General features: G+C 45.6%; 2 protein-coding genes across 8 annotated transcripts in view; both read left to right on the top strand.

Moving 5' to 3' along the window:
* Mrvi1 (murine retrovirus integration site 1 homolog) overlaps positions 1–13,715 on the top strand; it is a 122,394-nt gene extending 108,679 nt beyond the window's left edge. For all 7 annotated transcript variants that reach the window (XM_023719355.1, XM_023719354.1, XM_023719353.1 and 4 more), the window contains 3 exons: positions 6,215–6,334; positions 7,600–7,734; positions 12,129–13,715. In XM_023719355.1, coding sequence (XP_023575123.1) covers positions 6,215–6,334; positions 7,600–7,734; positions 12,129–12,372 — 499 coding nt within the window. In that variant the 3' untranslated portion in view covers positions 12,373–13,715. The remainder of the gene's footprint in view (positions 1–6,214; positions 6,335–7,599; positions 7,735–12,128) is intronic.
* Positions 13,716–22,345: 8,630 nt separating this feature from the next.
* Lyve1 (lymphatic vessel endothelial hyaluronan receptor 1) overlaps positions 22,346–22,997 on the top strand; it is a 15,283-nt gene continuing 14,631 nt past the window's right edge. The window contains exon 1 of the mRNA XM_004634873.3: positions 22,346–22,649. Coding sequence (XP_004634930.1) covers positions 22,565–22,649 — 85 coding nt within the window. The 5' untranslated portion in view covers positions 22,346–22,564. The remainder of the gene's footprint in view (positions 22,650–22,997) is intronic.

The raw sequence follows: 22,997 nt of genomic DNA, 5'->3' as shown, positions 1-22,997 counted from the left end.
AGGATCTCACTATACAGATCAGACTTGTATGATCCTCCTGTATTCAGCCTCCCAAGCACTGGGATTACAGGCGTGTACCACCACACCCAGTCTCAATTGCCATCTCAGTGTGCCCCAGGGACGGGGCCAGCACAGCACACCAGGTTTCGAACCCTGACCACTGCACTCTGCCTAAGCAGGCGCTTGAGTCTGCTGAACTATCTGGCCGGCTCCCCTATTTATACTCTTAAAGATAATCTATGTGTTATAATTTAATAGATATCACTGTCTGGTTTGTCATATTCCACTTTGTGTTAAAGTGTTCCTCCATTTCCCAGGGATTCAGTAACTAAGCAAGAAGAGAACAGGCTAAGTGTGAGATAGGAGGACCAAATAGCCTTTGGCTGGATCACAAGTAAATGATGGCTCTGCTCATTGTTTCTGTGATTGCAGAGAATTCTGAGCCTTGCTCTTGTAGGTTGTTGCATAATAAGTAACCTGCTCTTCACTCACCAGGGGCCTGGGGACCTGCAGCCTTAACCAATCATCCACACAGGGAGTAAAGCTTGAAGTTATAGACTCTAACAGATCAAAGTTAGGAGCAATTCCACACACACAGGAAGAGCTCTATGCCTGTAATCTTTCACTCCTCATTCTATCGACAATTAATTACCAAGAGTGGGGAATAGAATGCACTCAAGGAGCTTCAATCTAGTGGGAGAGACAGACAGGAAACAGCCTGTTATTTGACAGTGGGATGTGTGTTATTGTAAGGAAGTACGAGCTGTTAAAGAGCAACACAAGAAAGTAAGCATGTAGCCCAACTAGAGTATAGACTCAAGGAAGGGCAGGTTCTCAGAACTTACTTTGTAAGTGAAATCTAAAGGTTATATAATTAAATGGGTGACCATGAGGTTAACAGCATTCCCGGCTCCAAGGCAAGAAGGAAAGGAGTTTTCGAAGAGTGATTAGGATAATTATGAAAATGGTGGTGTTGGTGATAATTATTATTTATTGCATGTTCAATTTGCCAAGTACTTTTACATTAAGAACCTCATTTGATCTTTACAATAATCCCATAAGGGACTGCGGGGATAGCTTGGCAGTCTAAGCGCCTGCCTGGAAAGCCCCAGATCCTTAGTTTGATCCCCATTACTACATGCCATGCCAGCCCTGAAACTGGAATCCCAACACTGGGGAGGCTGAGACAGGAGGATTACTATGAGTCCGATCTTCATAGTGAGACCCTATATCAAGAAGAATAAAATAAAAAATAAAAAACAATCCCAGGAGGTGAAGTATACTACTAATATCCCTACTTAACAGACAGAGAAACTTGCCCCGCGAAATGGTCACTTCCCTGGCTTGCACAGCTAGTAGATAGCACAGCGTCTGCCCTTAACTTCTTAACAGAAGAACAAGAGAAGCTCAGGGTGATGGACAAGAAGAGGGCAGATTGAAGCACTCTCTCTGCATGAATGTGCAGAGGAAGTAGAGTGGGCTGGAAGAAAGGTGCATGCAGAGCCCCTAGCTGAGGAATCAGCAATGCTGGGGTGTGGGTATGCAGCAGGTTAGCTCCATAAAAAGGTCTGTTTTTTTTTTTTTTTAAAAAAAAGGTCTGTTTTTTAAATTTTTTATTTTTTTATTTTTTGAATTTAGAACAGGTTCTACAGGGTGTACAGGGTCTCACTGAACAGATCAGACACATAGTGATCCTCCTGTTTTCAGCCTCCCAAAGCGCCTGGATTACAGGTGCGCACCACCACGCCTAGTCTCAATCACCATCTCAGTGCACCCCAGGGGCAGGTCCAGCACGGCACGCCAGGGATCGAACCCCAGCTGCTGTGCTTTGCCTAAGCAAGTGCTTTAGTCCACTGAGCTATCTGGCCAGCCCATAAAAAGGCTCATTAGGCTGATGCATCACAGTACAGTTTAACTCTGACCTCTAAACCCACCATGTTCTATACTTTTAAAACAACAAGGATAAACTGCTTAAAGACATTATATGACATTAAATTTGTACAGTAAGCAACATCTACTGAATAGTCTCTAGGGTGAATTATCCCCCATTAAAATTTATGTGAACCCAGCAATCTGGGACTAACAGGAAGTGGAAGATCTTCTAGCTCAGGGTTGCTGGACTGGGCTTGTCAGGGAAGCCATAGCAGGGGGCATGACTTAGAAACACTGCTGGGCCCAGGAGGTAAGATCTGTCATCGGCAGGGCTTGTGGTTACTTTCAAATACTGTTTACTGTGTGGAAAACAGTAAATCCAATACACCTGCCTGTTCAACAATGCATTTTTCCTAAACAGCCCCTCTGCTTACTAGGATCTGAGTACAGTGATAAACACTTGGACTGGTGAATATGCAAGAACAATGAGCTTCATTTTAATCAATCATCCCAGAGAAAAAGGCACATAAGATTTCAGGCTGGGGCCAGATGCCAAGATCAGTGAATTCTTGGCTCAGAAATCTCTGGGGTGGGCTCGGGTTGTGCTTAGCCCTCGTTTGCAAGCATGAAAACAAATTCTTTGAGCCTTGCATAAACACTGGGTTCTCAGGAAGTACAGAGAGGCCCTGCCCATTTCATAATATTCCATAGGAAGACTGGGTGAGTCCTAGTGAAGTTGGGGCCACTCAACAAACATTGAAAGACGTGTAGTGTGTGCCAAGCAGCCTTCTGATTGAAGCACGGTTCCTGCCCCTGCCATCACTGAAGTCATGAAACTGGGGTGGGCAGGTGTATAAAAGATGCCTTCTTTCTGAGTCACGCTGTGAAGGAGCCATGGTGCGAGGGTAGAGAAAGGGGAGCAACTTTACCCAGAAGTGTGGGGGAGAGAAGGTCACACTCCTAACGCTTTCACAGAAGAGAAGGGTTTCAGTTGAGTGTTGAAGCTTCAGAAAACTTAGAGGTAGTTGGAAAAGATACTTAGGGAACTAGCTCAGGCTAGAAGACAGAAAATCGTGTACACAGTGTTCCTCCCCACCACCGGCCCTGTGCCCCTGTGGTGTATTGACCCAAGGCCCTCCCAACTAGCCCACACACCATGTGGTCCAGCCTGCAGGTGGGAAGGACTTACTCAGCAGGAGCCGTGGGCTGGGTTGGCAGTTCAGGGCTTCAGAAAGACTTCAGCAGGAAATCCCAGCACTTCCAGTGATGGTCCTTCAGTCACCAAAACTCCAAAGTGTGTGAGTGTTACCACAAGCAAGGGATGTACACCTGAGAAATTCATTAAAGCAATTTTATGTAAATTTCATGTAAATGTAGCCACATTTTAAATTAGTTCACTTTCAGAGCTTTTCTGACTCTGAATTGTCAAAATAATTTATGTCAAGTTCTCCTTTTAAGATATAAACAGTTGGCCGGGGGAGATGGCTCAGTGGAATAAGCGCTTCCCTGGCAAGCGCAAGGGCCTGAGTTCAATCCCCAGTTCTACCAAAAATAAAAAAAATAAAAATAAAGATATAAACAGTTGCTTGGCAATTTATCAGTTTAGAATTTTTTTTTTATAGGCAGGTTTACAGGACCCTCAGATTATTCCCAACATTTACCAATACATTTATTACATAACAATAAAAATAATAATAAAAGATATTCTAGTAAGTTTTCTTGTATTTCTTTATTAACTCTATTCCCACTCAGCATATAATATCCTCATTTTGCAGCTGAGGAATGAGAAGTTTAGGAAAGTTAGGTCATGTGTGTGTGTGTGTGTGGGGGGAACCAGATCGGAGCCCAGGTTTGCCTCAGGCAAATTCTTTTCCTCTTTAACGTTATGTCTTCCTTCATACTTGTTTGACATTAAGGAGTTTCCAAAGCCGATAGCTATAAAGAAAAGAAATTAAAAGCATGATGCCACTATTTCATTTCTACTACAGAAATAAATTTCATAGAAGAATTGCTGTCCTTGCCGTTGGCCAGGGCTGTGTTTTTCTTCTCCAGCCCAAATCATTTGCACAAATAGGAAACTTTGCATTAGGCAAAGGCCACACGGGAGGGAGTGGATAATGTCATTTGCAAGAGGAGCAATGTTATAAATAGCTGGTATTTTCAGAGGGTTACCTTTCTTGCTCACAATGGGTTTGAGTTTCCAGCCTGATGAAATGTAGATTTTCAAGATCTGAGGGAAAATGAAGAGATGGGACAATGATGCCAAGAGAACGGAGCACATGGAGGCTTTGATCACAGACCCTGCCTGGGAGACCAGGAGGGAGGGCACATGCGGGGCCTCAGAGTCCCAGGCGGCCAGGTCTGCTCAAAGCTTGGCCTCACTTGAGGGCTCCTCTGAGGTAACTCTACTCCCACTGGGACTCTGGTCACCTCAAGTGGACTGCAGGATGGAGGGAAGGTGTGGCCATCAAGTCATTTCCTGAACCCGTGTGGTGCCATCTACACCCTAACTGGATTCCCAGGACTGCCCAGCCATTCCACTGTAACTTTCTTTTCTTCTTTCTTTCTTTCTTTCTTTCTTTCTTTCTTTCTTTCTTTCTTTCTTTCTTTCTCTTTCTTTCTTTCTTTTTTTTGGTGGAATTGGGGATTGAACTCAGACCCTTGTGCTTGCCAGGGAAGTGCTTACTTTACTGAGCCATCTCCCCGACCCTCCACTGTAACTTTCTAGTGTGTTTACTTTCCTACTTTCCCGTGTGACTGTCCTATTTTCAACTCTCTCCTGAAACCTTCTTAGACCCCTGGTTGGTTCACTCTCAACAGATGACCTTGTCTTCCACTTCATAGAGAAAATTTAAACTGGCCATTAGATAGGAGCCCTCTGCCCACCCCATTATTGTGGTCTTCTTCTTCTTGCCTTGGTTAGAACCATGGAGAGCTTTCACCACCTTCCTAAGGTCTTTGTTCCTTTAGCCAAAGACTTTGCTCTTTGGTTATCTTTTCTCTCTCACCCACTTTCTGGATCACATCTGGGTTCAAATCTGGTTGTGTCCCTAGTCCACTTCCTCAGCCAAGTGCGTCCCCCTCCTTGAGTGAAAGAACTGCACCCAGGCCTCAACCTTCTTTCTAACCTTCCACCCTTTATGAAGCCACTTCCGCCTGCCTTGGCTCCCACCATTACCTCAAGGTTCCTCTTGACCTCTGCATTTTCAAATTTAATAGGCGCTTTGTGCCCATCTGACTAAGATTCTCAGAGGAGACAGTGAGACGTGGGACTTCTCCCTCCCTGACACTCTTCTCTCCTAGCTCCCAACATTCCGTGCTCTCCTGGATTCCTCCTACTTCTCTGGCTGTTACTTCTCAGCCTGCTTTGTGGGCTCCTCCTTATCCACCAGAGCAAGGTGTAGAGATACCAAGGGTTGGCCCCGGGTCCCCTGCTCTTTCTTCAGGCTGTCCCCTGGACAATCAGTCATGCGTATCTCCAGCCAGAGCCCTTCTCCCCCTCACTTTCCCGCATCCAACTTTTCATGTGACATCTCCTCTTGGACACCACATATGAACATCCAAAAGTTAATCACAGCTCCACTGACTCTTTTTTCAGCTTCTCAGACATCTCAGCACTTTTTTTGTCTTGAATTTTAATGTGTTGTGCATCCTCTAGCCGGGGTGATCTTTGTGCAATCTGGATTCAGCTGACCCATCACCTTTCAAGTCTGTGCCTTAATGTCAGCACCTCAGAGAGGCCTTCTTAACCATTCACCCTAAACACATTTTCTCATTATTTGCTATCACTGAATAGTTCTTTCTTAAATATTATACTCTGTAATGAATTGCATGTTTTTCTTCTCCTCTCATGGGGGGGAGTCATTCACTTCTGCTAAGATCCACATTGGCAAATTTTTTTCTTATTCCTGACGTGTCCCCCCTACATCGTGACATGTCTGTGATTTGGCTGAATTCAAGAGCTATTTGACAGAATGAGTGGGCACTGAGGCCTAAGATAGAGCAGCAAAGGGAAGACCCAAAATGTTTTGGGCTGTCCTCATTTTCCTTCTCGCAGCTCCTAATATTTGTCCACTCACAGCAGCTCCTGAATCAAAATAAAAATAGATTTGGGGACACAAGGAGAAGGGGTCCAGTGCAGTAGTGTGCTCTAGGCAAGATTCATGAAAAAGGGCTTCCTGCCATCTTGTCTCAGGCTGAAAAGGTTTTTTAAAAGTCCAGAAGATACTGAGAGAATGTGAATCTCCTCACTTCTAATCAGGAATCAGGCAAAAGACAGTTTTGTTTGCGACCACTCAGCTTCTCTCTGAAATGTTGTCTGTTGCCTCCCTCTTATCCCTAGTGGAAAGACAAATGGGGAGCCAGAATGTGAAGCCCCTGCTCTTGTGCGGCCTCCAGGCTGCATGGAGAAGGTCAGCCAAGAGACCAAAGGCAGGATGGAGGAAGAAGCCTACAACAAGGGGTGAGTCAGAGCTCGGCCACCCGAGGGCACCTGGCAGGTCTCAGAAAATACCTTCCCACGCCCTGTCCTGTTTCTTAAAGACTTTAGGGCGACAGCCACTAGCCCCGGGGCCTCCTTGTGTCAGGAAAGAACTACAGAGGAAAGAAGCAAGACTATTCCACAGGAAGGACAGACGGAAGCAGGATTAGAGGGTGTGGTTAGACAATAATTAGACTGCTCTCTTTTAGGCTCAAAGCCACAAGAACATCACTACCCAGAACAGTCTGGAAATCAGGGGCCCGGGGTAGGTTCCTCTTGGCGGTGCCTGAGGCTTCCTGACACGTATGCAATATGGTCACATTGCTGCCAACAGCGCCCACAGGCAGCTGCAACTCCGCTTCCTAGAACTGCCCTGGGCATCCCTTCCTCCTATAACCCAGAGTCCATTGTCTAATTGAACTTCAGTAGCACCTAAGGGCCAGCTGTCAGTTGCCAGAGAGACTGCACTAAACAGGTGCCTGGCCACAGGTCTCAAGGGAGAGAATCACCTCCCACCTTTTGTGGCATCTCCATGGCTCCTGAGAAAGATGCAGCTTCCTGACAGCTGGAACCTGGGGGGCTACTGTGTGACACTCGAACTCAGGGATGGGGTTGGTCCAGCCAAAGTGCTGGAGTTAAACAGCCAGCTGTAGGACGAGTACACACAGCATGCTTAGAGTAAGACTAATCCAGAAAGGAAATCAGAAGGATTTCTCTTGGAAAGCCTATTTTTTTTTTTTACCCACAGTGGTGTCTACCCAGAATTCACAAAGGTTAGACTCCTCCCCCAGCCTTGTGAACATCTGCTGAGTACCTTTCTAGGTTGAGCTCTGGCATTTCCAAGAAACATTCCAATTCCCTGAGAGAGAACAGTCACCCTCTCTGTTTTACAAAAGCAAAACAAAAGCTCCAAGGTTATGCAGAAGTTAAATGCAATCTTATCTCTACAGAATGCTTTGTAGAATAAGAAGCAACTCAGGAGACCCTGTCCCATATTCATCCCCTGTCAGTGTGTCACACTGTCACATAAACAGGAAGGATGACTGAGGAGTGAAGGGAAACTGTACTGACATGGGCCGTGCAGGGGTTCAGTGGAGCATCCCAGCTTTTTCCTGTTGTGTGGAAGCACAGGAAGTGTATCACTATTGGAGGGGCTCAAGTCCCCTCCTCTAGGAATTCAGGAGTAGATGCTCCACAGCTGTCCTTTTCAGATACATTTGTTCCCTTTTTTGCCCCCCTCCTCCCAGATATCAGGAAGGTTTAAAAAAGACCAAAGAACTTCAAGATCTGAAGGAGGAGGAAGAAGAACAGAAGAGTGAAAGTCCTGAGGAACCTGAAGAGGTAGAAGAAACTGAGGAAGAGGAAAAGGACCAGAGAAGCAGGTGGGAACTCTGCACTGGGAGCCCTTTACATTGCAGAAATGAGTTAACATTTATTCAATTATTAAACTGCACAAAATGTCTGGAAATGCAGGCCCAGGAAAGCAGAGAGTCTGAGGCCCAAATAAATGGCCAAGAGACATCCAGGGGACCCTAATGTTGGGAGGGAGGTGCAGGAAATCAAGAACCAAGAGAGTCAAAATGGGACGCTCGTAAGAGTTGAGGGTGAGATGTGGTCACAGGCTGGGCAGATGGCACTCAAGAACTCTAAGGAGCTGAGAAAGAGTGAAGGACAGTGGGCCCCTCCCAGCCCAGCCCCGCTCAGCTCATCTCCCCACACCTCATGAAATAGCCAAGACCACCGTCATTGGCCTTGAGCCTCGGGGAGTGTTACTTACAAAAGCAAGCTCGGGGCACAGGAAACATGAGAGGTTGGAACAAACTAAGCTCTGTGACAAACGTGAGGCCTCCAACAGGCCCCTCCCACACTGATCAAATAAGCTTGGACATCTGAGCTTCACTTCAGGTTGAAAATATTTGTTCTTCTTTAAAAAACACTATTTCAAGTATATTTTCCTCTAAATCGGGGGAGGAAATATAACATGTAGGCGCAGACGGTACATACCCCACGTGGTGTCCCATTTGTAGTCCCTCCTAGCCTTTAGCATACATAGTAGAAAATAACCCTCAGCTAGTTCCAGAATGTTCCATGTAATAAGGTCTCGGTCCCACTAGGCTGGGGTTACCCATACACCGAAATGTGTGCTTAGGGACAGAATGCACTGGTTCCCTAAGAAGAGCTATACTCTGCCCTACAGACACCACGCCAACACCCTCGGTTCTCAGGACATCACTAAAGTCATGTATTCTTCTCTGTTGCCTGTATTTGTCTATTCAAATCACAGATTTTGAATTTTTGTTTCTAAAAGTGTAGTTCTAGAAACCTTGGGACACTTCATTAAAAATCTGGTTTTAGGGCCCAGGCTATCTTGGGGAGCTTGGCAGATCTAGGCAAAATGATTAACTACAAAATGATTATCAAATCAGCTGCTGAACATGGAAAAGGGGATGTGTCTGTGCCCCTTTCTGGCAGACTCTGGATGTCACTCATATTCAATGAATAAAGAAAACTGAAGAACAGAAAGCAAGATGGCTAGATGGCTCAAAACATGCAGAAGCCATCCGTACGCAGAGCCTACTTGTGGAAAACTCAGCTAGAGGAAGGGGTCTCGACTCACTTAGGTCAACTCTACTGTGTAAGGGAAGAGCTGTCAAGGAGAACTGGGGAATATGCATCCCCACTGAGAATAAGCCTTGTTGGGGTTCATTACGTCCTCAGTGGAAGACCCTCAAGTTTAACAATGGAAGCACAATTCCTGCTCCAAGCAGCTGGATCTTGTGCTCACATTCCACCTCCAACTTAGGGTTCTCTGCTGTTGTTTCTCAAGCCACCATGCTCCCTCCCTGCCCTTCATCTCATCAATTCCAAGGACAGAAGCTTTTTCCTTGGCACTGTGAATATAGCTATGACAGGTTGCAATTTCTAATACTTCCAAACACAGAGAAAGAACAAAAGATAAATAAACAAAGAAAGAGACAGTACATGAAACATAAACAGCCTGGTTTCAAAATCACAGGCCTTATCTTGCTAATTTGATCTAAGGCAACTGGCAGCTCCTTCCTCTCACAAAACCTCGAAGTAAGGCTTTGGCCGGGTCCTTTCTCCCCAGCTGGTCATCAGCGCTTGGGGATAGCTGACTATAGTATTTATCACCTGAGAGTGTCATATTCATCCTGCTGATCTTGGGAGGCTTCATTCTGCCTCCCAGTTTTTGCTTCCCTCCACGTTCATTTTTGGTTTTGAGAAGAGCCCTGAGAAGTGTCTTCATCCTCCTGAAAGGGGTAGCTTCACCTTTTGGGGCCCAGCAGTGTGATGTCATTTCTATAACAGTTGACATTGCAGTCATATAAACTTCCCACTGACGGTCATAATGTCTGACCTCACCTGCTACCCAAGCCAGTCTGGGCCAGAAAACTGTCGTCTTCAGTGGCATGTGGTCTTTGTCCCCTTGAGAAGTCCCTTAGACACAGACTTGCCAGTAAGCATCTCACTCAAACATGAGTCCTTGTGGAAGTTTGGCAGCTAACTCATAAACAAAGTTTGCAGTTATCAAAAGTTCCGTGTCCTACTTGGTGTGTATTGCAAACAATGTGCTGAAGCCCAGTACCTGGCGCTTACTTAAGAGATTCAACATCAAGCATCTTTGTTCTGAGTTTTTTCCTTTATGATCTGTTATAAATATTGTAGTCTGTTGTGACTCTGTTATAAATATTGCTCCTTGGAACAGTCAGTTAAAAGGAAATTTGGGTGAATCAACTCAACATTTAACAATGTTAAAATAGATCAAAGTCTTCTGAAACTCGCATAACCACTGAATGAGTGGGACTCGTATATGTGACATAAAACTTTGTGTTTTTCTCCCACCACCTGTTCAAACCTGCTCTACAGGGATGAAACGCTATTCAGGCAGGAGGACCCTGTACCTTTCCAATAACTCTCAAAAAACAGGAGTTCACTCAACAACCAAAAATTGAATTCTGTCTCTAACCTAATTTTATTTCTAATCACTCTTATTAGCTAGAAATAGGTGATGAAGTAAGGATCACAGCCAACTTTTGGCTTCCTCCTTTGTAGTCTCACTTAAGAATAGCTTTAGAGAGGGATTCTCCTTGCCTGAGCACTCTGCTTTGAGTATAGAAGGGCAGCTCTGAGGTGTTCAATTACATTAAATAGAATCTAAAGATTCTAAGTGAGGCTGAAAGAAAAGAAGCTTGCATTTCTGAGCGCTCCCTAACAGCTGTAAAAATAGCCAAAGCTCTTCCCATCAGCTAATGTTCTTAGTTTTTTGATTTGCTCAATTGCTAAAATGACCTGATTAAGTTCCCCCATGGCTGAGAAATCATTCACCCTTCCTGCAGCCTTCACATCCGAAGCAAGCACTCTGGGCATCCTTTCCAAGGAAGCTATTTGTTGGGTTTCCAGTCCGCAGCAAGGCATCTGTTCCACTAGCTCTGCATGGGTGCCCCCTACCTCTCAGCATCTGGCCTATGTGGTGCATTGGGCACTTGAGCCTGGGGCTCTTCAAGGAGACCTTCCAACACTTTTCCCAACTCTTGCATTTGGTAGGCTTCAGTATTCTCATTGTTCATATTTTCTTGAACCTGGTATTCAAAACACAAGGAAATTCTAGCTTGATGAAGGTGCCAGTGTTTCTTCAGAGCAATGTGGGGCTCTGATCAAATGTTTTCTCACCAGGCCACAAAGAGAGAGGAGACAGGTTAAAAGGCAGTTTGGAAAGAAGCACCAGCAACCAGTAGCAATATTGAGGAGGGAAAGAAGTAAAAAGCAGGGTGAGATGAAAGCAAGGAAGGAAGGAAGGAAGAAAAAGAAGAGAGCAAAGAAACAGAAGGGGAGATATTAGAGGATGAATCTAATAAGCTTGAGAAAACATCTTGAATGACCCACACAAAAGTCAATAGTCTCCTGGTTACACTTATGGTGGTTTGAAGGGCGTCCTTGAGGTTGACCTGATCCTCTGTCATTTGTCACTGGGAATCAGTTTATTTCTGAGAGTTGAGCACAGTTCTTTCCCTGCGGATACAGTTGGAGGTAGGACTGAGAACAAGTATTATACACCTTAGTATCAAGTCAAGAGACAAGTTAGAACTTGGAAGTAGCACAGCTAAATGCAGAGAAGATATGGTCTTGTCTGGATCCAGAGAGTGCAGCTCAGCCAACGGAGCATCCTAGGTTCGGGAGGATTTCAATATCTGTAATCGTGTCATGAGGAGACAAAGGAGAGGAAATGAGAGAGTGGATGAATGATCAAGCAAGTAGTGTTCTAGACCCATTGCTCCCCTATCAAGGATATGGACTGGTGACATCAAAATCACCAAGGCAACCTGACCATAGATTCTTAGACTATAATTTTGGAGATTGCCATTTTTTTTATTTTTTAGGGAAGGGTCTACAGGGTGTTCAGGATCTCATTACTAGATAGGACTAGTAGTGATCCATCTGTTTTCAGCCTCCCAAGAGCTGGGGTTACAGGTATGCGCCACCACAGACTCAATTGCCTTCTCAGCGCACCCTGGGGGCGGGGCTGGCACGGTGGGCCCGGGGATCGAACCCCGAGTCCCCTGCACCTGCTTGCAGGGGAGATTACCATTCTGAAAGCCTGTAATACTTCAAATTGCTGCCTGATTCCATGCAATGCGAAGTTTAAGAACCACTGCTCTGGATAGCATAGGAGGCAACGCTAGGAAGCGAAGTATGAGCTCAGTAATTATATATGTAAGCATACTAAAATCCTCCACTTCTTTTTTTTCATTGACAGCAAACTTGAACAACTGGTCCATTTCTTACAAGTCATGTATCCCAAACTGTGTCGGCACTGGCAAGCGATCTGGATGATGGCTGCAGTGCTGCTGATCTTGACCATCATGCTGGGGCTCTACAGCTCCTATAATTCTTGTGTGGAGCAGGCCGATGGGCCCCTCGGAAGGTCCACTTGCTCGGTCACCCAGAGGGACTCCTGGTGGAGCTCAGGACTCCAACATGAGCAGCCTACAGAACAGTAGGAATTGATTCCTAGTCAATGCCATGCTCAGAGCATTCAGTCCCCAAGTGTGATGAATTGTCAGGCCCAGGTGAACACAGTGGTGCTGCCCCATCAGGGAACAGGGAGGGCTTCCTTTCGTGATTGGCACCTCTGAGGAGCTGTTCATACACAGTAGCACGATGTTCTGGGAAGACCAACAAAACTGCTCTGGGAAACCTCCCATGGACAAAGAAGTGTCCTGCGCCAAGAGCTCAGCCAAGGGCATGGTCTCTTGTTCCTAGCTCAGATGGCCGGCGAGGACTGAAACACCTTCCTTGAGGAGGATGGTAAGAAGCTTGCTCTCCCCGCTTTTCTTTCTGCATTTGCTTATCAGGAAGGATTGTGTGTAACAGCTAGAACTGACCCTAAGGATCACGCCTGGAATGAGGAGTCCCAACGTGTCTGTCTTCCCACCTCCCATCTCAGTCTCCACGACTGTCCTTCAGCTTCCCCTTCCTCCTTTGGGAATCAGTTTCTTTTCCCAAGAAAGAGCAGGAAAGTTTCCTCAGAAAGATGTATAGCTTAGTGCTTGAAATGAAATGGGAAAACGTGAATTAATATATATAAATCTGGACACATGCAGACAAGACAGACAATGCAACACACATGCGCACGACAAGCCATCAACCCTCCACATGTGTGCTCTGGGTGTGTGCTGTGGGGAAGCAAGAGGTGTGTCAGACCTGCTCAGAGGTTTTCACTAAGTGTGGGGCAGTCAGCAGGCACTGTCTGTGAGCTCTCTCCATGGGCTGAAGATGTTTGGAAAGCACAGAAACCCTAGGACTGCAGTGGCCCTCTTGCAGTCTCCATGTCAAATGCCAGGTCTAAACTGCTGTACAGAAGAGCTCTTTCCTATTTGTCCTCTCCCCGTGGATGCAGCTGTCCCGCTTCTGCAATGGTGCACATTGGGCTCAGCCTCTTATTCTACATAGTGTTCACCTGCGCGGGCAGCTGTACCTCAGGGCTTCCCCACGCAAGGGTGCGCTTCAGGACGCTTCCCAGCCATTCAGCTTTGAAGAAGCTCGTCCCATCTCCAGCTTATTTAATATCTTCCCCTACCTTTTCAGCCACTGTCTTCATTCAGCTCTCATCAGTTTCCGGGCACGGGCTGTTGGTTTCTGAATGGGTTCTGTTGCGATTGCTTTTTTTTTTTTTTTTTTTATTCGTTTGCTTCTGCTGCTAACACTTACACTGAACTTATTCTGATCCAAGCACTATTCTCAGTATTCTGTAGGTAGTAATTCACTTCAACCTGAAGAAAAATCCTCTGCAGTAGATATTTCTTGTCCCAGTTTCAGATAAGGATGTTGAAACACACACACACACACACACACACACACACACGCAAAGATATGAGAACACAAGGCTAGGAAATGGCGCAGCTGGCTGCTGGGGCTGCACTTTGCAGCCTGCACTGAATGGGGCTCCTTCCTAGATCTCCTAGCTGGGTTCCTCCCATTCCATTCTCCTTCTACCCGCTGGCCCCTCAGCCTTGCAAGCCACCTCTGGTTCCCAAACTAAACTCTTTCCTCTCGACTCTGTACCTTTACTCCTAGATTTTCCTCACTCTTGAGGACCAAGTATAAAGGTTATCCTTCCATCAGACTTCCACAAGATCCCTCCACACTCCACACAGAACGGGCCCCACCCTCCTCTGTGCTTTCTGGGACTTGTCAAGTATTTTTTGGCATTGACTTGGATTTATAATCTATCACCACTAACTTATTTATGTAACTGTCTCTCTCAGCATTTTTCCTCAAAGACAAGAGCCATGTCTTATGCATCTCTTGGGTAGGTGCCTAACATGGTGGCTGATGCTTGGGAGGGTGTCATTAAATGTTGGTCAGAAGAACAATCAAGCATTCCAGGTAGTGGAGACCACCCTGGAACAGCTGATATTTTATGATTTTCCCAATATTGGCACCATCCTCCTCACTCCCATCTCCATGAGAAAAGACATTTTTCTTGATCTAAGCTTGCTCTAGTATTTCTCAGTCTACTCTGAGAGAACAAGATTGAGCTGAGGCTAACAGCAACACCATTTCCAAGCTCAAAGATGGAGCTCAATGCAATCACTTCCTTCAGGGAGCCTGCTGTAGAGTAGATCCTGCTCAAAGATGGGGCTCAAAGCAAATCACTTCCTTCAGGGAGCCCCCCCATAGAGTAGATCCCACTTTAAAAGCACGTTTTTACTGGAGGGGCATCATTACCAGCGGCTGGAAGACAGCTGAGTGAAATGCCGGGGTTGACCCAGGATGTGCCATTAAGGTCCAGAGTTGCAGATCAAGGCAGAGAGACTTTGGAGACTTGAGTAGATGATTTACCTAGCCTCTTCCAGGGGGTGTGTACAACTGGAGGAGCTTTAGCTTCATGAGCCCCCCACCCCGCCCAGACACCAAGACAGGATATGCGTGGAGATCCAGAAAGAGTGACCATGAGGTAGACTGTCCAAATGGCCAGTCTCAACCTCTCTGAAAGAATAGCTAGGCGAGCTGGCCCCTTGTCCACTTGGCCATAGATTTCCCAGCCCTGTTTCCAAGTATAAAGCAAGAGCAGGTACAGAGAGCTACTGTATTTCCAGTAACCTCATAGCAAGACCTGAGAGAACTCCAGGCAGAGGCCTTTTCCACAATGCTCTATTTAAACAAGAGAAGTCAAGGAAAAGGACCTCTCTGAGAGGCAGCATAAGAGTAGCCATGTTTACAAGGGCTAAAAGCAAAAATCAACCTGATGCAGCTACACTGGCTGCCAAAGCAATTGTAAAATGGGAATGGGCCCTGTACTTCCAATGTGACATCAATCTGAAATAAAGTTCCCCTCAAATTGCCTGTGAGATCTAACATTTCTGCTTAGCCAAAGAAGACCGCCTGCCTACCTGCAATTGCAGAGAGACACTGTGTGTTGTTTGCTCCATGGTTGACCTTACTTCCTGAAAGGGCCTTCACTTTCTGGCCACAAGAAAGCCATATGTATTGCTCCTCGTGTACAGCCTGACAGAGCAAGTGGAGAATAGGACGCTGGGTTTGCACATCACTGGCTGTCAGTTCCTAATGTTGTGAAGCCGCACACGGGTGTGTTAGCATCAACTGTAGTGTGTCACATACCTGAGTTTGAAAATAAAAGCACATTTCCAAACCTTGAGCAGCAGCCCAATGCCTCTTCATTCTGTGGTACTGAGCTCTACTGTCACATCAACCTTGAGTCACAACCTCCCAGAACCGAGCAGAGGTCCCCAGCCATGGGGTCACTGTACTACGGGCTATCAACAGTGGGCTGGATATGTCCGGTCCTTCATTCCTTGCCTATTCCTGCTCCTCGTTTCCTGTGCCTTCCTGATCTATGATTTTGTTAAAACATATTTTGCTATGATAAAGTAGATAAGGACTGATATATTTTAAACAATCCTATTTTCACAGCCTGCTTGTATTTTTGGTCTTTCTTGCAGCTAGGTACTGGGGAATGTGGACCTTGATGATCAAGTTCCCTAAAATAAAATGTCCTATCCTCTGCTCCACATCCTCTTTCTTCCCTGCTCTGTCTACCAGAATAGGAGGATTCTGTTGAGGTCTGTGAAACTTGATGAGATGGTAGAATCACAGGACAAGCAGGGGTTGGGGTGAGTGCTCACCACATCAAACTACGACATGAGCAAGAAGTAAACTACAAGCGTGTTCAGTGGCTGCGATTCCACACTCTTTGTGATGCCAGCTAATCGGCCTTGGCTAATGTATATCTTTGAACCCAAATGTGTTTTAATATAAAATCCCCAAAGAGGAGGAAGTGGCTGGGATGGGTGTCAACCTGATTGGTTTGGGAGTCACCCAGGAGCTTGGTGAAAGAAACTTGTTTGTGTCTGGGAAGGCCATGGAGGTACGTCACTGGGTACTGGGTATGGACTCTGGTCCCTTTGTCTCTGGCCCTGTCCTCCTGTTCTGTTTCCTGGGCACCACGAATGAAGCACCTCTGCCCCCTACACCCTTCGGCCATGACATTTCTGCCTCAGAGGCAATCTGAAACCACCAACTGAATCCCCTAAAACTATAAGCCAAATTAAACCTCCCCTACTTTAAGTAATGGATCTTAGGTATTGCGTACCAGCAGTGGGAAGGCTGGCTGGCTAAATAGCAGCTTAACAGAGCAGTATCAGAAAGCAATTTAGTATCAAGGGATGGAAAGATGGTGGCTATGTAGTGAATAAAACAAACACCTTTGATAAAGTTTGCCCACAATAATTTGCAAGGCAACCCATGGGTAGCCCATCACTGAAGAGTGGTTGGAGGGAATGAAGTATTGGAGCATGTGGACCTCTGTTGGGGGCCCGTATGTGCTGCTTCTTGTGTGGTGTGACAGAGTGAATGGGCAGGAGATGCTGCTTTTGCACGGCATTGGTTGTCACTTCCTGATGCTGTGAAGCCTCACAAGGTGTGCCAGCATTCACACAGACTGTTGCCTACCTGAGTTTGAAAATAGGGCTGGCGAAATAGCTCAAGGGGCTAAACGCCCACTTAGGCAAGCACAGGGACTGGGGTTCGATTCCCAGTACCACATGCTGTGCTGGCCCTGCTTTTGGGGACCTGTGACCAAGTCTGGGCATGGTGGCGCATGTCTATAATCCCAGTGCTGAGGAGGCTAGAAACAGGAGGACCACTAAGAGTCTGAGCTGCACAGTGAGACCCTATACCAAATACATTAAAAAAGAAAAGAAAAGCATATTTCACAACCTTGAGCAGCAGCCAAATGCCTCTTCATTCTGTGGAGCTGAGCTACAAGCTTACTCACGATATTATAAGAGAAAAAAACACTTAGGAAAGAATTGGCTATTTAGAAGAAAAATGAAACATAATACAGAGAATTCAGAATTTTGAAGGATTAAATAATAAGACTCCTTATAAATCCCAAACAGACTAATAAGAGCTTTGATAAAAAGAAGAACTGATAACATTTCTTATTTGAAGCAATCAACTTGGCCTTATGGCAAAGAATAGATTTAGAAGGTGACCGATCCATTTGTGGTTCCAAACGGATTTTGTATGGTTACCATTGAGAGAGAGACAGAGAGAGAGAGAGAGAGAGAGAGAGAGAGAGAGAGAGAGAGAGAGAGGATGGGACAGGCATAGGGCAGGGAAAGCAACAAAAGCCATATATAGAATAATGACTGGGAGAAGATTTACAATATGAAGCCCATAGATAAGAACACTAAGTTTATAAGAGAACCACATTTGCAAAGCAATACAAGGCAAGATTTAGAACTCCTTCCATTGTTGCTCAAATTAGAAAACAATTTTTGGGATTCTCTACTTACACCAGCAGGAAGTAGACTATAGAAGTCGTGCTTTCTCTGAGGAGGGCATACTCCTGAGTACAGGCTTTGCATGTGTCCAAGGAAGATTATACATAATGAAAGACCTCCAAGAGGGAAGGCAAGGGCCACAGATAACAGTGGGCATGGGAGTTTCTCCCAGAAACAGAATCAGGATCTAATCAAGGACAGGTGACTCTGCCAGGTAGCATTTCTAAAGTGCCACCCAACCCATGGAGCCTTTGAATATGAGATGTGACTCCTACATTATTTTACATCACATAGCACAGATGATATTAAGATAAGGAGGTTATCCATATGGGCTAGCATCAACAGTGTTGATGAATATAGTCACGTGAGTCCTTTTTGGTGAATGCACCAGGTCAGCTCTGGTGAGGACTTCATGATGAGTGGTAATAGCTAGAGTTTGTGCTGAAGCAAGAGGTCACTTGTTAAGTGAGGAAGCAGAGAGAGGGCTGGGGAGATAGCTCAGCAGTCTAAGCGCCTGCCTGGCAAGTGCAAGGACCCAGGTTCAATCTCCAATACTGCATGCTGTGCCAACCCCAGAATCCCAGGTGAACCCTGCTGGCCACTGAAACAAGGTGTGGTGGTGCACCCCTGTAATCGCAGCACTGGGGAGGCTGAGACAGTAGGATCACTATGAGTCTCAGCTGCATAACGAGACCCTGTACCAAACAAACAAACAAACAAACAAACAAAGAAATGTTAAGAAAAGCAGAAGCAGAAAAAGAAGATGGATCAGACTTATTCCTTGTATAACAATCCCTTTGTGACAACTACTAAAGGTGTCACACAGGAAGTAGCTTACACCCCCAATGACCTATGGACATCACACCAGGCCCTGGCCCTCAAAGGTTCTACTATCTTCCAACACAATGCCAGCCTGGAGATCAAGCCGTTAATCACAATAGACCCTTGAGGGACAGCTAGTCCATAGCAGTGTCTCTTCATTGTGTTTCCAGAACTACTGTGGCCTGATGGTTGCTGTCATTTCTGGTCTTCCCTTTTACACATGGGAAATTTTATTGAGGCTATTAAGGTTCTGCTTTACCACTGTGTGTGTGTGTGTGTGTGTGCGTGCTTGTGTGTGTGTATGTGCACACATTTGTATATTTTTTTAGTTCATGGGTCACTAGATCATAACGTGCCACAACCAAACCTGACAGAGAAGACTGATCCGAACCTGGAGATTATGGGTTTGAGCTGGACAGAACCTTCAACTGCTTCCCTTGAAAATACAGTAGAAGTTGGGCCAGCTAGATAGCTCAGCAGACTAAAGCACCTGCTTAGGCAGGCGCAGGGACTGGGGTTCAATCCCCGGAGTGCTGTGCCACCTCTGCCCCCCGCCCCCGGGCTCACTGTGATGGTGACTGAGACTGCACGTGGTGGTGCGCACCTGTAATCCCAGGGCTTGGGAGGCTGAAAATGGGAGGATCACTACGAGTCCAATCTGTGTAGTGAGACTCTGTAGACCCTGTACTAAATACATTAAAAAAAAAAAAAAAGAAAAAAATACAGTGAATGGTAGCTCTCCATGGAGAATTGAGGTACCACTGTACCACATTCTACCTGTGGGAGGAACAGTCATCCCAACAGTGGGTGATCAGGGTAAACTGTCACGCTGTGTCACCAAATTATTTTGCCTTTTACTCAGGGCACATAACTAGATTATGATTCCTTTGCAGTTGGGTAGAACCACATGACAAAGGTCTGGCCGATGGGCTTTTGATGCAAATGGAGTCACCCAGGTCGGGCCCCTAAAACCATCTCCAGCTTCAGCCTCCTCTTCACTCTTCTTCACTCTTTCTTTGGGGCCTGGCTGAAGGCGAAGATCTTGCGGAGAATCAGAGGCATGAGGGGAGACAGAGGAATAACATGGAGACAGAACGAGTCTCTGTTCCTGAATCAACCGTGGCAATCAGATCTCCCATTCAAGTGTATACCCCACTATTACCACCAGCACCACCAGCACCTGCCAGCCTGGCTGTGACATAAATAAACGTTTAATTTATTAAACCATTGAGATGCGGGGTCATTTGTTACGGCAGCTAGACTACACATTTTCTCACCTATACATACTTCTAAAAAATAATCCTTGTAATATCAGGTACCATAAAATGATATGACTCTGTTATTTTTAAGTTCATTTAATTCAGTTAACTTCTTCAACAGATGGCAAAGCTGAGACCCAGAAAAGTTAAATTACTTGCTCAAGGTCACACAAATTACTAGAAGTTGAACTAAAATTTAGCTACTACCCTCATTCCAGGACTCTGTGTTGTACCTTATTTCCTGCTTCATGCTGCATTTCAAAATGTCTACTATGTTGTCTTAGCTACTTTTCTCACTGCTGAGACAAAATACCCGACACTCAAAGTCAAAGGAAGACAGGTTTATTTTGGCTCACAATTTGCATAGGTTGCAGTCTGTAGTTGGCTCATTCCAAGGGCGGGCCGCTTGGCTGAGAGGAATCACAGAGAAGAAACCGCCCGTGGGTGTGGCAGGCAGAAAGCAGCCAGCAGCTCCTTTAAGGGATCGTCTAGCTACAAGCTGTAATGCACATCTATTTGAATTTGTATACATCAGATTAAACGGGTAGTACATTGATGAAGCTCAACAATCCATGACCCCTGAGGTAAGCCCAGTCTTTGATATAGGTTGAACTGTGTGACACTTGGTGGTCGGGTGACCTATGGACTTTTATTTTAATGTATTTAATACAGAGTCTACAGGGTCTCACTACACGGATCAGACTCATAGTGCTGCTCCTGTTTTCAGCCTCCCAAACGCTGGGATTACAGGCGCGTGTCACCACGCCCAGTCTCAATCCTGTCTCAGCTCAATCCGCGGGTGGGGCTGGCATGGCACAATTAGGAATTTTATTCTTGTTTTTGATACCCAGGTTATAGCAAAACTGGCTTGAATATTGCACACTTCCTGCTCTCCTTTGAAATTTGATTGCTGTTTTCCTCATTTTCATTTAATTTCACAAATTTCTAACTGTACAAGTTTCCTTCTAAATTATTGGTTGTCCTTGAGGATAGCGTGAGCAGTTATGGAGAAATGGACAAAAATGTGCCTTCTTTGTTCATAGCCTGAACATTCTTCCTCCGAGTGGCGAGGAGAGGGTGTTCGATAGCGTTTTTTCTCGGCTCTCCATCAAATTCTCCTGAAATCCACCACGCACTAGAACCTACAGCGGCAGCCTTTCAGAGCTCAGCGGTGCAAACAGCCCCGCAGTGCGCGTGCACCGTAGGCTCGCCACCGAGGCCACCCAGCTTCTCCTGCGAGGGTACTCTCGCTTACCAAGAGATGCAGCCGGTTCCAATCAGGAATCTCCAACCAAAGGCAACGTGACTTCTCTCAATTAAGATATCAAAAACAAAACATTCCGCTTCCAGGCGCACCAGCGCAATCACCCACATTTCCTTTTTCTAATAACCCCCTCCTTGCCGTTTGTTTCCAAAATCAGCATCTTCTCATTTCCCATAAGCTGTGTCTGCCTTGTTGTCCATGATTCAATCTTTCCCTCTTTCTTTCTCCCTCCTTTCTTTTCATAGTAACAACTTTTGGAAAACTAGCTTTCTTTCAGACATGGTGCCAGTTAGGCATTAAGACAGTTAATAAGAGGGCATGATTCCAGCTACCTACCCAGTACAATGAGGACTGGATTGCACATGTTTTCTGAGGTACTGGGAGCCTGTGGCTCTAAACAGTAGTGAGGCTGTCGGGAGATACTGAGGAACTCTTCCTGATATCCTAGACGTTTCCTGTGTTTGTGCAGAAGAGATTTGTTTTTTGCTATTTCTATTTTCTGCACAGATATATCTAACTTTATGACGAATACCACTTCTACAGGAAAAAACTAGTTATCTATATACTATTCCTATCGAAGATACTCATTTTGCAGAGAGTTCATAACACCCTGCTGGAGGCACGGCTAGCAAGGACAAAGCCCTGAAAACCCTGCCCGGACAAGAGCACACGCTCTGATTCTGCACAGCCTTTAGGTAAGAAGAGTGGAGTCTACACTACTCAAGTACATGGACATATAAGAGCAGTTACTCGAGAAAAAGTTGTAAGAGGAACTCCTGCAGTGACTCCTGTGGTAAAGTAAGAAATCCTTTTGCAAAGTTAAGATGACTAATCTTGTAACTGTAGCCTTGTTTTTGTAAATATCATCTCTGATATGCACCTGGCTTCTTTAATAAGGTGCTCAGATAGCCAATGTCTTAAAAAAAAAAAAAAAAAAAAAAAAAAAAAAAAAACCATAAAAGTCCCAAAGGCAGGCATGGGATTTAAGTGGGCATTTCTTTTATGAGCCTCAAAATCACTTCCCTGTGTATTATAAGTAAATGCAACTAAGGGGGAAACTCAACGATTGTTGAGGGGAAAGAAGCCCAAGCTGTGCTCAGTTGCTCTCAGAGCCAGACATTTGTAGGAATAAGTGAATGAATGGGCCCCATAAGCAGTAGCAAAGCACCTGGGAGAACTGAGCCCCTGGAGCAGGCCAGGGCCGGGGAATATGGGAACTGAGAACACTTGCGGCAGCTCGCCCTGCTATCTGCCTTCCTCACTCGTGTGTTTTCTGAGTCAGCATTAGCTAAATTTTCCAGAAAGCCATCCACAAAGTACAGCCTGGGCAGTCAAGGGACGTCACTCCTTTTCCCCAGTGACCTTGACAAGTCACAGCTTGAAAGCAGGGAAATCCGGATGTCTCTGTTATGAAGTAGAGCAGCGGGAGCTTCCACCTATTTCCAGAACTCTCCATCCAGCCTGGTGATTAAGCATCCTCCTGCCTTACTGCTTGTGAGCATCTGCAGTGCCCCCTTGGCTCTCGGGACTTTGGGCCATGACCAAGTGCTTCAGCCTGGTGCTGCTTCTTGCCACCCTGTGGGCCACGGGGCTTCTGGTCCAAGGCTCTGTCCACGTCCAAGGTAGGTTTCCTATCCGATCTGCGCGCGGAGGCAAGGCAAAGTCTTAGAAACTGTGCTGTGTCCATCACAATCTTCACTATGGGTTTCTGGGCACAGGGGAGACCCTCAAGGTCAACAGAAGTCCTACTGGGTAGTGTTGTTGAGCCAGAAATGCTTTACTATACTGCCACCTTCACCAAAATGATTTCTATTTACTTTTACATCATTTTGGCATCTATTTTTTGTTGTGGCTTTTTTTTTTTTTTATTTTAACATTTTTTTATTGACAGGCCCAGGAATTCAATCCACAATTTTTTTAATTAATTAAGTTTATTGGTACATTTTAGGCATATATAATGATCACATACA

This window comes from Octodon degus, unplaced genomic scaffold, assembly GCF_000260255.1.
Source record: "Octodon degus isolate 3935 unplaced genomic scaffold, OctDeg1.0 scaffold00067, whole genome shotgun sequence".
Lineage (NCBI taxonomy): Eukaryota > Metazoa > Chordata > Mammalia > Rodentia > Octodontidae > Octodon > Octodon degus.
This window is presented reverse-complemented; position numbering and strand designations above follow the sequence as displayed.